General features: G+C 42.2%; 1 protein-coding gene across 1 annotated transcript in view; it reads right to left on the reverse strand.

Moving 5' to 3' along the window:
• The window catches only part of LOC143736374 (uncharacterized), a 126,786-nt gene that overhangs the window by 45,873 nt on the left and 66,849 nt on the right, over window positions 1-14,064 (reverse strand). Inside the window, exon 2 of the mRNA XM_077227114.1 lies at window positions 6,024-6,329. Coding sequence (XP_077083229.1) covers window positions 6,024-6,329 — 306 coding nt within the window. The remainder of the gene's footprint in view (window positions 1-6,023; window positions 6,330-14,064) is intronic.

Raw genomic sequence — 14,064 nt, forward strand, 5'->3', positions numbered from 1 at the left:
TATAGGGGTGGCTAGTCACAGTTGTATGTCTGGATGTCATGTAAAGAGCACATTCAGGGCTTTTCAGAGACTGGATGTTTCACCATGACAACAAGTCCTTGGTCTTTAAAAATGACAGGGCCATTCCACCGAATGAGTGACATTTGCTGCTTGTAACTCTTCAAAATTAAACTTGTCAACACTACATCTAAAACTTGCCTACACATATTTAACTATCAAAATGTGTGTTGATCAACCATGTAACTTTATTTCATTTTTTGTGTTTATTTGAGTGTGTTTATTTGAAAGAAATGGTTAGTTATATGTTCTCATGATATGAAAATGATATTGTGATAATTGTTTTGTTATCAGTAAGAAAATGTAAATAAGCATTAAGTTCAAGTCAGAAGATAAACATGCTTTACATTTAGTCAGCATTTCAGAATAATATGTTCCAGGAATATGCATTTCCTATGTTTCTATTTAGGCCATGTTCACTTTAAGACCGCATGGTTCTAAATGTCCTATACCGTGTCCCGTAGTCTGAAGGAAAACTCTCGCACTTCAAATGCCTTTCCAGTCTGTTAATTTCCAATCGTATCTGTCGTTCTCTTATGAGAGGTTCTCTCGTACTGCGTAATATCTTACGCTAGGGGAAAACCTCTTTTCCACGAGATATTGAAGCAAAAAAATATCCTTAAGAAACTTTTGAGCAAAGGGGCCATAGAGCCTTTATCTCAAGCTCAGAGCGAAGGGGGTATATACAGCAGATATTTTCTGGTACCGAAAAAAGACGGGGGTCTCAGACCCATTCTAGATCTGCGACAGCTGAACAGAGTGCTTGTGAAACGCCAGTTCAAAATGATAGCGTCACATCACAGGCGATTCTTGAGATTCGCTTTCGAGGGCCAGGCATATCAATACACAGTCCTGCCGTTCGGCCTGTCCCTGGCACCCTGTACATTTACGAAGTGTATGGACGCGGCTCTCGCACCCCTGAAACTTCGGGGCATGGGAGTATTGAACTACTTGGACGATTGGCTGATTCTAGCTCGATCACACTCAGAGCTCATAGAACACAGGGCCATATTACTCGAACAGCTCGAGAATCTAGGTCTCACAGTCAATTGGGCGAAAAGTTAGCTGTCTCCCAGTCAGAGAATATCTTTTCTGGGCACAGAGCTGAACTCGCTGTCCATGACAGCGCGCCTGTCGCCGGAGCGCAGACTGAACATTCATCGTGCCGCGAAATCCTTCCGCTGCGGCACTATAGGCCCTTTCAAAAGGTTTCAGAAAGTGCTGGGTCTCTTGGCCTCAGCATCCTCAGTACTCCAGTTGGGTCTGCTCCGCATACGCCCGCTGCAGTTATGGCTAAAAGTGCGAGTACCACCTCGGGCATGGGCCTCTGGTCTGTTTCACCTCAGGATCGATCAGAAATGCGTCCTAGCCTTGAAACCGTGGAAAGCAACCGACTGGTACCAGTCAGGTGTAAACCTGGGAACTCCCTTGAGTGTGATGGTGGTGTCCACGGACGCCTCCACCTCGGAATGGGGAGCACTGCTCGAGGGCAGACCGTTCTTTGGCCAGTGGTCAGAATGAGAGAAGCTCCAGCACATATACTGTCTGGAAATGATAGCAGTGGACAACGCGCGGAAGCGTTTTTGTCCCCAGATAAAGGGTCACCACATCTTGGTCCGTTTGGACAACATGTCAGTGGTGGCCTATATAAATCGCCAGGGTGGTGTCAGGTCCCGATACATTCACAGGCTGACGGAACGCCTCCTGATCTGGGCTCAGCACAATCTGCTCTCACTGAGAGCAGCACACGTGCCTGGTCACCTCAATTTGGGACCAGACAAACTGTCCAGAAACAATATTCCAGCAGGAGAATGGTCTCTGCACCCGCAGACGGTCCTGCTGCTGTGGGAGACATTTGGCAGAGCACAGGTAGACCTGTTTGCGTCCCAAGAAAACGCTCATTGTCCGAAGTTTTTCTCCAAGAGCAGAGATGCGCTGGCCCACGTTAGGTCCCGCTGCCCGCTCTATGCTTTTCCCCCCGTCTCGCTCCTGCCTCAGGTGTTGGACAGAATCAGGGAAAACGGATGCCCAGTGCTGCTTGTGGCTCCGCTGTGGAAAAACCAGGCCTGGTTTCCAGTTCTGATGCAGCTGACCAGCACTGCCCCATGGCCGATACCGTTGAGGAAAGACCTCCTCTCCCAGGCAAAGGGCTCGATTTGGCATCCTCGCCCGGAGCTGTGGTCCCAACATGTATGGACCATCAACGGGTACCCGTTAACCTCCCGAAAGGAGTGTTAAACACGATCATGCAGGCTAGAGCGCCGTCTACTAGGCGACTCTACTCCTCGAAATGGTCTGTGTTCTCTGGTTGGTGCGAAGCTCAAGGCATTTCACCCCCAGACTGTGGAGTTACGGAAGTATTCTCCTTCCTTCAGGAGCTACTGGATAAGGGTAGAACCCCATCCACGCTCAAGGTCTATGTGGCGGCCATAGCAGCGTTTACTAAACCAGCCACTGGCCTGTCACTGGGAAAGGATGATCTGGTCATCCGCTTCCTTAAAGGAGATAAGAGGCTAAACCCTCCCAGACCCCCTTCAGTCCCCATGTGGGACCTTTCGACGGTGTTGGAAGCCATGAAAGGTGCCCCGTTCGAGCCAATCCATCTGTCAGACATTAAACATTTGTCATTCAAGACAGCGTTTTTGGTGGCTCTGGCTTTAGTGAAATGAGTAGGGGATTTATAAGCGCTCTCAGTGAGAGCGACGTGTATGGAGTTTGGGCCAAATGACTCGAAAGTCATACTCAAACCCTGGCACGGATACGTGCCTAAGTCCCTCAACACACCATTCAGGGCTCAGGTTATCTCCCCGTCTGCCCTGCCGGTGTACAACAAGGAAGAGGATGCGGGCTTCCTTTGCCCTGTCAGGGCATTAAGAGCTTACGTGTCCCGCTCGTCTGTTTTCAGACAGACTGAGCAGCTCTTCGTTTCATTCAGCGGATGTGCCAAGGGACTGCCGCTTCGAAACAGAGCCTATCCAGGTGGATAGTTGATGCCATAGCATTGGCTTACACTTCCAAGGGCCTGCAGTGTCCTTTGGGTGTCAGAGCGCACTCCACTAGAGGCATGGCCTCGTCGTGGGTGTAGTCTAGCGGGATTACCTTGCAGGATATATGTATGGCGGGATGCTGGGCCTCGCCGTCTACATTTATAAGGTTTTATAACCTAGAGGTTCCCGCCTTACAGGCTAAACTGTTGTCGGTCTAAAAATCAGTGCTGTCTGCCCCGTTGCTTCGGCGCAGAATACTGGAACCGCTTGAGCATCGCTCGCTGATCGATAGAATTACAGGGGCATTTAATGAGACCCATACTGTTACTCTCTCAATAGGCTGCTGCAGTTGCCGCAGGGCAGCCAATAGGCACGCAAGCCGTCTCGCCTATGTCTGCATTGCTGCTGCAACGCGTTTTACATTAATTCAAAATTAAGGATAATTTTTGGCTTCAATATCTCGTGGAAAAGAGGTTTTCCCCTAGCGTAAGATATTACGCAGTACTCGTTCCCTCTTCTAGAGAGAACCGAGGTTATGTAAGTAACCGAGTACGATTTCTTGTGTCTGTCTTAGCATCGTCGATATGTATACCTTGTTTTGTGAGATTGTCTGGATTTATTCATTATTTTTGTCAATATTTAAGTTTGTAGAGTGTAGTCTGGGGATAGTCTGAATGTACGGCATGTGAATGCTAGCTCTTGCGTGTGTCATTTGTTAATAAGTTGCACGTTAAAGATGCTATAATGACCTGAATGTTGTTCACATGTATTTTTGCTCGTATATTAATGTAAAATGTGTACAAATGAAATGCAACAGTAATAGTGTAATTTATTCTTTATTCATGTGGAATTGAGGTTGAGTGAGATTGGCGTGACGCTAATTTGTCCCTGCTCTTTTGTGTTGCAATTTCACTTTTTTTCTCTGTTGTGGAACTAAAAATTAATCTTCAGAGTCTTGTTGTGGGGAAAAACATTTAGCTGGCCGTCAGGATATTAAGTTGACATATCGAGGACGGCACAATAATAATTGATTGTGACAAAAAAAATCCCTATATGTTAAGGCAAGGTGTATTTTAACAAAAACACAAAGCCATTTGTTTTTTGTTTTGTTTTTTCATTTTAAGGAAGACACAGGCCTTGAATTTTTTTATTTTTATTATTTAATTTATTAAACAATTGTGTTAATGATTGAACAAATAAAACTCATTAAAAAACAGTGGTTTAACTTTTTATTATTATAACATTATTTTAACAAAATTAAGTAACAGGAATAACCACTTGGTAACAGGAATGTGTGTCATGTGAGTGTGTGATAGTGTACATGGACGTGTGTGCAATGCATGTGTGTGTGCATGCAACTTCTGTGATGAAGGGATATGCTATGTGCTAGTAGTACTTCACAGCGAAGGAGGTCAAAAGAGAAAGAGGAGAAAAAAATCTTGTTTAGTCATCTGTATGTAACACTCACCCTTTTGTCCTGCTTGACGCTTGCAATAGTAAATCACACCAGCTGTTACAGCAGCTGCAGCCACCAGCAAAACAACAGCAGCACATATTCCTCCTACAGCAGCTGAAGACCGACCTGAACCTGAAACCGCAGAAGACACACTTGAATCTGGAACAGATAAAGATAGACAGTCATTATGACTAGAGAGTGAATGATAATACATCCGATATTTATCAATATCTTTATGTGGTTATTCCTGTTACTTAATTTTGTTAAAAAAAATGTTATAATAATAAAAAGTTAAACCACTGTTTTATTTGGTCACTCACTTACACAATTGTTTAATAAATTAAATAATAAAAAAAAAAAAAATTCGAGGCCTGTGTCTTCCAAATGAATAATATATATATATATATATATATATATATATATATATATATATAAACACAAAAACACATTTACTGTTAAAGTAAAATTTGTAGATTAAACTACAAAATAAATTCAATTTGATTTAAAACTGAATCATTGCCACTGATGAACTGTTAGTTTTGATTTATAAAGTTGCTGCAGTTGTGTTCCGGTAAAGAGTTTCTAATCATAAAATCTCTGATCAGCTTCTCTTAGATTAGTATTTGATGTAAAAGAAGTATTAAAATTGGCTATGTTAAGCACAAAAACTGTTTAAAACAACTTTTTTTAGATTAAAGTTTAGAAAAGGTGACAGGTCTAGTGTAATCGTTTTCATTTCCACAGTTCTCTCAGGTTATGTAGGGTTTATTTCTTCTTCAACAAGAAAAAAACAGGCTGTGGAGGGAGAATGTCACTTTAGTAGCCAATGTTCAACAGCAAAAAACGTGAAATCAAGAACAATACAACAAAAAAAAAGATTCAGAATAAAAGACATGACACTGTAACACAGTCTCCTGACAGCTATATTTCGGCGCGCCCCCCACGAGACTGCGGAGACTTCACATTGCATTTTATGTGACATTATGAATCTTGCCATTTTTAGATACTAAGTTAACAGGAAAAATGCATAAAAATAGTGCTACTGTTTTGTGTTGAGCTAACAGTGCTGTGATGCTGCCGTTCTTTAAAATCCCACCAGATGGAGTCATTTATCAGTAAAATCACTATCATGCAACTGATAGTCAATGTAGAAACGTGTAAATATGACTCAAAGATATTGATAAATATCGGATGTATTATCATTCACTCTCTAGTCATAATGACTGTCTATCTTTATCTGTCCCAGATTCAAGTGTGTCTTCGGCGGTTTCAGGTTCAGGTCGGTCTTCAGCTGCTGTAGGAGGAATATGTGCTGCTGTTGTTTTGCTGGTGGCTGCAGCTGCTGTAACAGCTGGTGTGTTTTAATATTGCAAGCGTCAAGCAGGACAAAAGGGTGAGTGTTACATCCAGATGACTAAACAAGATTTTTTTCTCCTCTTTCTCTTTTGACCTCCTTCGCTGTGAAGTACTACTAGCACATAGCATATCCCTTCATGCTTTTAAACATTCATTAAATTACTCACCAGTGACAGTAACATTGAAGATCTTTGGACTGCTGCTGCTGCTGCTGTTGATCCATAGTTTATAGAGTCCAACATCTGTGTGTGTGATGTTTGTGATGGTCAGAGATCCAGTCTGATGATCCAGCTTCAGTCTGTCTCTGAATCTCTCTTTACACAGTTTATCTTTACAGATCTTACTCTGATCTCCACTGATCTGAGCTAAGCGAGTGTTATTACAATACCATTTAATATTTTCTTGTTGGTTTGTTTTAACACCAGTGTTTAGAGTGACTGAATCTCCCTCCATCACTGACACTGACACTTTATCTGTAGCAACAGTGAACATACCTGAAGAAGAAATGAACCGTTCATTATAAATCACTTGGTTACTTTAACTTTGGTTAATGTAGCATATGAAAGCAAACAGCAGATGAACATACTTTTACACATTCCCTCATCAGACAAACATACGAGTCTCATGTATCTTATACAACTGAACATTATACAACACATCCTGATTCATATTTTTTTTCCCTAGTAGGCTACTTTTGACCCTCGCTGCTGTTATAGTTTTTCAAGATGGCGGAAACAGAGCCGTTGAAAAACATATTTATATTTAAAAATATATATTTATATATATATTTATATTTATATTTAAAAACATATTTAACGGCTCTGGGCGGAACAACATGGAAGCCTCCGTGGACCTACCCGTCACAAGTAGGGGAGAGCCGGGACAGTTGAAACACTTTTCAGATAAACGTCGTTTTCTAAGATAAGGTTACAGATAGATTTTTTTTTATTTTTGTGATCAACCACTCACATGTCTGTTCTCTTAGTATCATGTGTTATTCGGTACAAATCTAGAATGATTTAAGTAAAAATTGACTTTGAACGGTAACGTTAGATGTGATTGAAACACAGGGGTGGGACGGATGAAACAACAGTTTAAACGGTAACTATTCATCTAATGCTTGTTTTTATGAACAATACCTGACAGGTAACTTATGTACATATTGTTACAAACATATTTTGCAATTTATTTTCTTTTAAAGGTTTATATTAACATTTTTGTTCTGTCGCCGAATAAACAATAGGCGATAAGCCTATGCGCATTTTGCTTAATAAGCTATTTTGACGAAGACAGACAAATCTGTTTACAATTCATTTTCTAACATTTCTTCCTTGAGTCATATTGAGTGTTTGCTAGTTGTATAGCCTGTTATTATGAAGAAAATTAGGTCAACCGGAAGACGATAAATTAAATGTATTGAGATTTAACAATTGATGATTATTAAAGTCCCTGTAAAGGCAATTTAAAAAAACAATTCTAAACACATTATAAATGTTAGAAATGTATTGCTAAAACACATTACAAAGACTGTGAACTGTGAAGTACTGAATTGTGGAGAGTTAGACCGTTAAACAGTTTTTCACCATTGATATTTTACGGATTTTTTGGGCGGGGCTAAAAGGGTACTCGATGACGCACTGGAGTGCCTGAGCTCCTGGCCCCGTCCCTACTTGATGACGCACTGGTGCCCCTGAGGCTGGCCGCTCCCCTAACAATATAAATAGAGCACATTCGCATCAGTTTGCCGCTCAATCGCGAGTTACTGTCAGTATTATTACTTACTACAGCTTACAGTTTGCTAGTTAGCTATGTCTTCGTCACGGAAATGTGTACTACCTGGATGTGATCACGTACAAAACAGATCAGTGTCCTTATTTAAATTTCCTAAATACGATCACATCAAGAAGAGTTTTTGTGAAGAGCCACCTTGATGGAGAGCTGAGGATCACCACCAAAACCTGCCTCTGTAGTGATCATTTTACAGGGGATAGTTTTATAAACTTTCGTCGGAGACAACTGGGATTCACTGGTAATCCGCTGTTACTGGTGAATGGGGCCGAACCGACTATCTCCCGCCTCGGCCTTCATCCTCCCGTCGCACCGACAACTGGTGACCTCATCGGCAGTGCGTGCCCACCAATGACTGTAAGTTGCCTTGTGCGCTTATGTTATAATTAACCTAATAAGCTGCTAGGAGCATCCATAGCCATGCTAATTTTTTCAAGATTTTGATAGCTTATTTTATGTAGGCTACTTGCCGGCTTTTTTTATCTTTCAAATTTGGCTGGGTGTCTAATAACACATTTTTCCGTGATATGACAAACTCACAACACATACTTCATTTTGACTTTACAGGGACTTTAAAGAGATAACATGGAACAGTATATGAATCTATGAACTGTATAGGCTAAATACACATTTATGAACAGTAGCCTATAGGCTAAATAAGAAATATATAATATATAAACAATATATAATATAATATAATATATAAATAATATATAAACTATATATATATAACTTCGTAAAGAAGTTATTCACCAGTGAGAAGAATGGCACTTTAAAAGCATCTAGGGTTGAGCTAGAGAGATATTTGGAGGAAACGCATACAGATGCAAAAAGGCATGAGCCTATGTCAATTCCGTCAGACATCCCACCTGTCAATCCACCAGAATACCAAATGGAGGTCTGTGCACCTAAGTGGAAAGAGATAGAGCAGGTTGTGAGAAAGGCAAGGGCTTCATCATCTCCAGGGCCTAATGGAGTTCCGTACAGAGTGTACAAGAGTGCCTCAGGAGTTCTACGAATTCTGTGGAAATTGATAAAAGTGGCTTGGGAAAAGCAGGTTGTACCTAGAGCATGGCGCCGAGCAGGGGGAGTCTTTATACCCAAAGAAAAAGATGCTACAAGCATCAGTCAGTTTCGCCCTATTTCACTATTAAACGTCGAAGGCAAGATTTTCTTCAGCATTATTGCTCAGAGATTGTCAACCTACCTATTAAAGAATGGCTTCATTGACACTTCAGTTCAAAAAGCAGGCATTCCAGGATTCTCAGGATGCTTAGAACACATCAGTGTTATCTGGCAACGAATTCAATCAGCTAAAAAGGAGAGGAAAGAGCTTCACGTGACATTCCTGGATTTGGCTAATGCATATGGTTCAGTGCCACATGAGCTTCTTTGGGCATCATTTGATTTTTTCAGGGTACCGATGTCGATTACAAATTTAGTGAAAGCCTATTTTGGAGACTTGCACTTTAGTTTCTCAACTCCAGAATTCAGCACTACATGGCAATGCTTAGAGGTTGGAATAATGGCAGGATGCACCATTTCTCCACTGGCTTTTACCATGGCAATGGAAGTAATCATTAGGGCATCAAAATGGGTAGTAGGAGGAGAGCGCTTGGCTTCTGGGATGCGACTACCACCAATCAGAGCATACATGGATGACATGACAACCATGACTACAACGGTAGCCTGCACTAATCGGTTATTGGGGAAGTTAACAGATAATATTGAATGGACACGAATGCAATTTAAGCCCTCTAAATCAAGGAGCATCTCAATAATTAAAGGTAAGGTAGTAGATAAAACATTCTTCATTAATGGTGAGGCAATACCAACAGTTTCTCAGAAGCCAGTGAAGAGTCTAGGGAGATGGTACGATGGGGATCTAAAGGACACAGTTCGAGTGGGAGAAGTTAGACGACAAGCAGTGGAAGGGTTGAAGAGCATAAATGGCTGTGCTCTACCAGGCAAACTAAAACTCTGGTGCTTTCAGTTTGGTCTACTGCCAAGGTTGCTGTGGCCACTGACTGTGTACGAGGTTTCTTTGACAACAGTGGATAAGCTGGAAGCGTTAATAAGTTCATACATCAGGAAATGGTTGGGAGTTCCACGCTGCCTCAGCAGAGTGGGACTTTATAGTAAAGGAGTATTGCAGCTGCCAGTCTCTGCTTTAACCGAGGAGTTTAAGTGTGCCAAGGTCAGACTGGAAATGACTTTAGCAGAGTCACGCGACAAATGTGTAAGGGAGACAGCCCCTGTGGTAATACTGGTAGAAAGTGGTCAGCAAAGAAATCTGTAGTAGAGGCAAAGGCTGACCTTCAAATTGGGGATATCGTGGGACAGGTGCAGCATGGAAGAGGGGGTTTTGGGCTCAGTTTAGCTCCTCCTAAATGGCACAAGGCAGGCCCAGCTCAAAGGAGGAACCTGGTAGTCAACGAGGTGCGAAAGCAGGAGGAGAGGATGAGATGTATGAAGGCCATTTCCCAGGCCAAGCAGGGAGAGTGGATGAGATGGGAGAGTGTGGAACAACGTAAAATGGGCTGGCAAGACCTTTGGTCAATGGAAGAGAGTAGGATCAGTTTCCTTATTAGGTCAACATATGATGTTTTCCCATCACCGCAGAACCTAAACCTCTGGGTAGGAGAGGATCCCTCTTGTCCTTTGTGTTCATCACCTGCCACATTAAGGCACATTTTGACAGGATGTAAGGTGGCTCTTAGCCAAGGTCGGTTTACTTGGCGCCATGACCAAGTATTGCGATGTTTGGCGTTAGCATTGGAAGGCAAGCGTAGTATGACCAATAAGTTGCCGCCTGTTCTAGCAAAACATTACACGCAGAAGACAATATTCCTCCGCCCAGGCGAGCAACCACCAAGAAAAGGTGCTAACACCAATTCTCACCCAGGACAACTGGAAGCTGCTAGGGACTGGAAGATGTTGGCTGATCTTGATCAACGGCTTATTTTTCCACCTGAGATTGCCACCACTAACCTACGACCAGATATTGTTTTGTGGTCTGGATCAGCACGCATTGTTCAACTGATAGATTTAACAGTGCCATGGGAGGATGCAGTAGATGAGGCATATGAGAGGAAGAAACTGCGGTATGCTCATCTGGCCACTGAAGCAGAACAGCGAGGATGGAGAGTCCAGGTTTATCCAGTGGAAGTGGGTTGTCGAGGTTTTGTGGCACACTCTACAACCCGGTTCCTCAGAGACGTCGGATTCAGTGGCCAAGAGTTGCGTCGCACAGTAAAGAACTTATCTGAAGCAGCAGAAAGGAGCAGCAACTGGCTGTGGTTGAGACGGAAAGATTCTAGCTGGCTGTGTACAGGCCGCCATGCTACGGTTTCGTAGAATTCTTGAAAACTTGAAGAGTCTGTTGGTTTATTTGTATAGGTTGTATAGTATTTACAGTCATTACGTTCCTGTGTATATTGCGTGAATGACGAGTGGTTGGGCAGATATTGTGTTTTGCGGTAGGTGGTATGCCATACGGAACCGTTGCCACTGAAACTGCATATTAACGCACCAGTGAGGCTCGACAGCCTTAGTCAAACGGGTTGGCGCGTATGGTTGGGTTGCGGAGAGATTGTGAAATTGTGGTTAGGTCTCAGCAGCAAGAGGGAAGTAGAGGTCAGTAAGCTGGGCTGAGTTGAGTGGGGGACGGAGGGGGGTGACTCTGGGACGCCAGAGTCACTGTCGAGCCCTCTTGAGGTGTCGTGGGCTAGTCGACGAAACACTGAGGACGGAAGGTGCCCACTTGAAGACCCTAGAGATGTTCCCTACTCCGCTCAATCCAGAGGGTTGTTATGGGGGGACCGCACTGTGGTTGCAGCCGTTGTGTGTGCTGACGCGCAAATACACTGCAGCTATTAACACCAGACAGAAGGAGATTCACGTCACCAGATGGAAAGAAGCGTAAATGGATGGAGAAGCATAGGTTACTGTAAAGCTACATCTTAGTTGGTGCTTATCTTGGCGAAAGCCGAGTACAAATCAGCATGAAGTTTTAACATCTACTCTTGTGTAATGGAAATCATTTATATAATTTATTTATAATCTAATATATATATATATATATAACAGGTTTAATTCATGTCACAATGGTCACAGATGTAATGTTCTGCACCATCGGCGACCAGATTTAACTGGCAGGAGGCGCTGTCGGGACGGTTGAAACGAGTGTATCAACCGTCCTGACAGCGCCTCCTGCCAGTTAAACCTGTTTTGCCCTTAAACTAAACTCTGATATTACACACTTAAGGGTGTGTTGTAGTACTAATGCACCTTCCGTATTATCATTACAATGGCACATGAAAACATAAGTACAACTTGTCAGTCAAAAAAAAGTACTGCACGAAAGAATTCACAAACCGCACTGAAAATCAGCTTCCCGGCTTTAACTTTAAAACGGCATGACGTAAAGAAGAAATGTTTTCGCAGGTCTGGTAGGCATTGCGTGCTGTATATGCTGATGAAATTTGACGTACATGACGTGAGTGGTTTTCAAGGAAATCTCAATGTTTCATCCGTCCCGCGTTTCAATTGTCCCGGCTCTCCCCTATATAAACATAATAAATTCTTCGTTTACGAGGATAAGTCAGATAATTGGCAGAGGTATTTGTACACCATTGAGGACATATTTATGAATACAAATATTGATTTTAGATAATAAAATACCTAAAAAACTACACATAGTCTCTTTAAGAATGACCGCGTTACAGATTTGTAAGAGACGTATTTCATGTTGGTGTGTGCAACGCACGCTTCCAGTGCCTCCCTGGACGTCTGTGTTTTTTCTCTTCACACACATGCAGCAAAGAAGCTGCAGCTGTCATGTGACAAACACTACAGCGTGATGGCGAGCACAAGTGATACTGTGGCCCCGCTGGTCCACCACGACTGGTAGAAAAAGATGACTCGAGGAGTGAAATATGGAAGTACTTTGCCTACCTTGCTGACAATGCAGGCAAAGCTACCGATAAGTCGAGACCTGTTTGTCGTCAGTGCTACAAACAAATACAAACAAAAGGAGCCAACACCTCGAACCTGGCGAAACACTTAGCCGACAATCACGCCGAGTTGTACAAGGAGTTTAAAAACCGATAGGTTAGTATGTGAAAGATAACATGATCACGTTCATGCCCTTAAGTCAAATGAGAAGGCTATGGTTTATGTTGTGACAATTAAGTCACTATTTTGCACAAACGTAGTTCGAGGTTAACTATGGCCATTATCCTCATGGCTAACCAATAGCCTGCCTACGGCTAATTCAACATCTCTGAAAACGCAACTGTGGCGAGCAGGACGAGGTCGAGGGACGTGACTGATAATGAACGTCACCTGTGAGACACACCGGTCTCTCTCGCATCTCTCACAGAGGATTTATGCTTCCGCTCCTCCGTGAGAGATGCGAGACCGGTGCGTCTAATGTGTTTGTGTGAGCCTTTGTCAAAGACAAATTTCGATCCTTCTAGGGTAGACAATGTTTTTAAAAAATACATTTGAAACAATTTATGCTCGATTATGAGCTATTACATCATACATTTGAGAGAAAAAAGGTCACAAGGGTTAAATTTAACAATGAACACACCATGTGACTAAGATATCAGGCACAGGCTGCAAAGTATAAAGTGGCACCCTTTTCCTTTTGTCTTATATAACTTTGTTCTTGTCCTCTGGCACTGTTTTATTTCATTATATTTTAATTTAGGTATTTATTTATTTACTTTCTTTGAATGAATATGCCTCAGTGTATTGTTTTGGTTTAAAAAAAAGTTGGGATAAAGTATTTTAACAAAGAAAATTAATTCAAAAGCTTATGGGCAACTACAGTTTACATGCCAAGCATTCATGATGTAAGCGATATGATTTTGACGGTAAAATGGTCGTCCCCACCCCGACGCCCCCTGAGAAAGAGCGAGAGCTCTCTTTCGCAGTTAATTCGCTTTTAATAACTATTTTTAATATCAAACACGTTCCAAAGTCTCGTTACATGATTTACCTGATTTGGACGTTACGTTTGTGTACAGGAATGAACAGATCGGAAATCGTTTGGAAATCGAAATCTAAACTTATGATCCTTCGCATTTCAGCAGTGTCATCCCGAATTCTAAGCGTCAACAACAACAACAACAACAACAACAACAATAAGAATTAAGAAATAATAAAAACATTTCTGTCAATTGTTAAGTGATCTGGTAGGCTATAAAAGTCACATTCGCCTTTTTTGTTTTCGTTTGCCAGAAGCAAACAGCCTATGACTTACCAAGCTGGAAAACCCACACTGTTATGAGAATGAAGAGGAGGTTCATCTCTTCTCTGAAAAACAAAAGCAGATTATGTGAGTATGGGGTCTCTGCGGAACAAAAGTGTGTGTTTCTAAATTTGTGGGAGTTTTCAAACTGGTGGGTGTTT

The sequence above is a fragment of the Siphateles boraxobius genome, unplaced genomic scaffold (genome assembly GCF_051911475.1).
Source record: "Siphateles boraxobius isolate OS27281-9 unplaced genomic scaffold, OSU_SipBor_1 13, whole genome shotgun sequence".
NCBI lineage: Eukaryota > Metazoa > Chordata > Actinopteri > Cypriniformes > Leuciscidae > Siphateles > Siphateles boraxobius.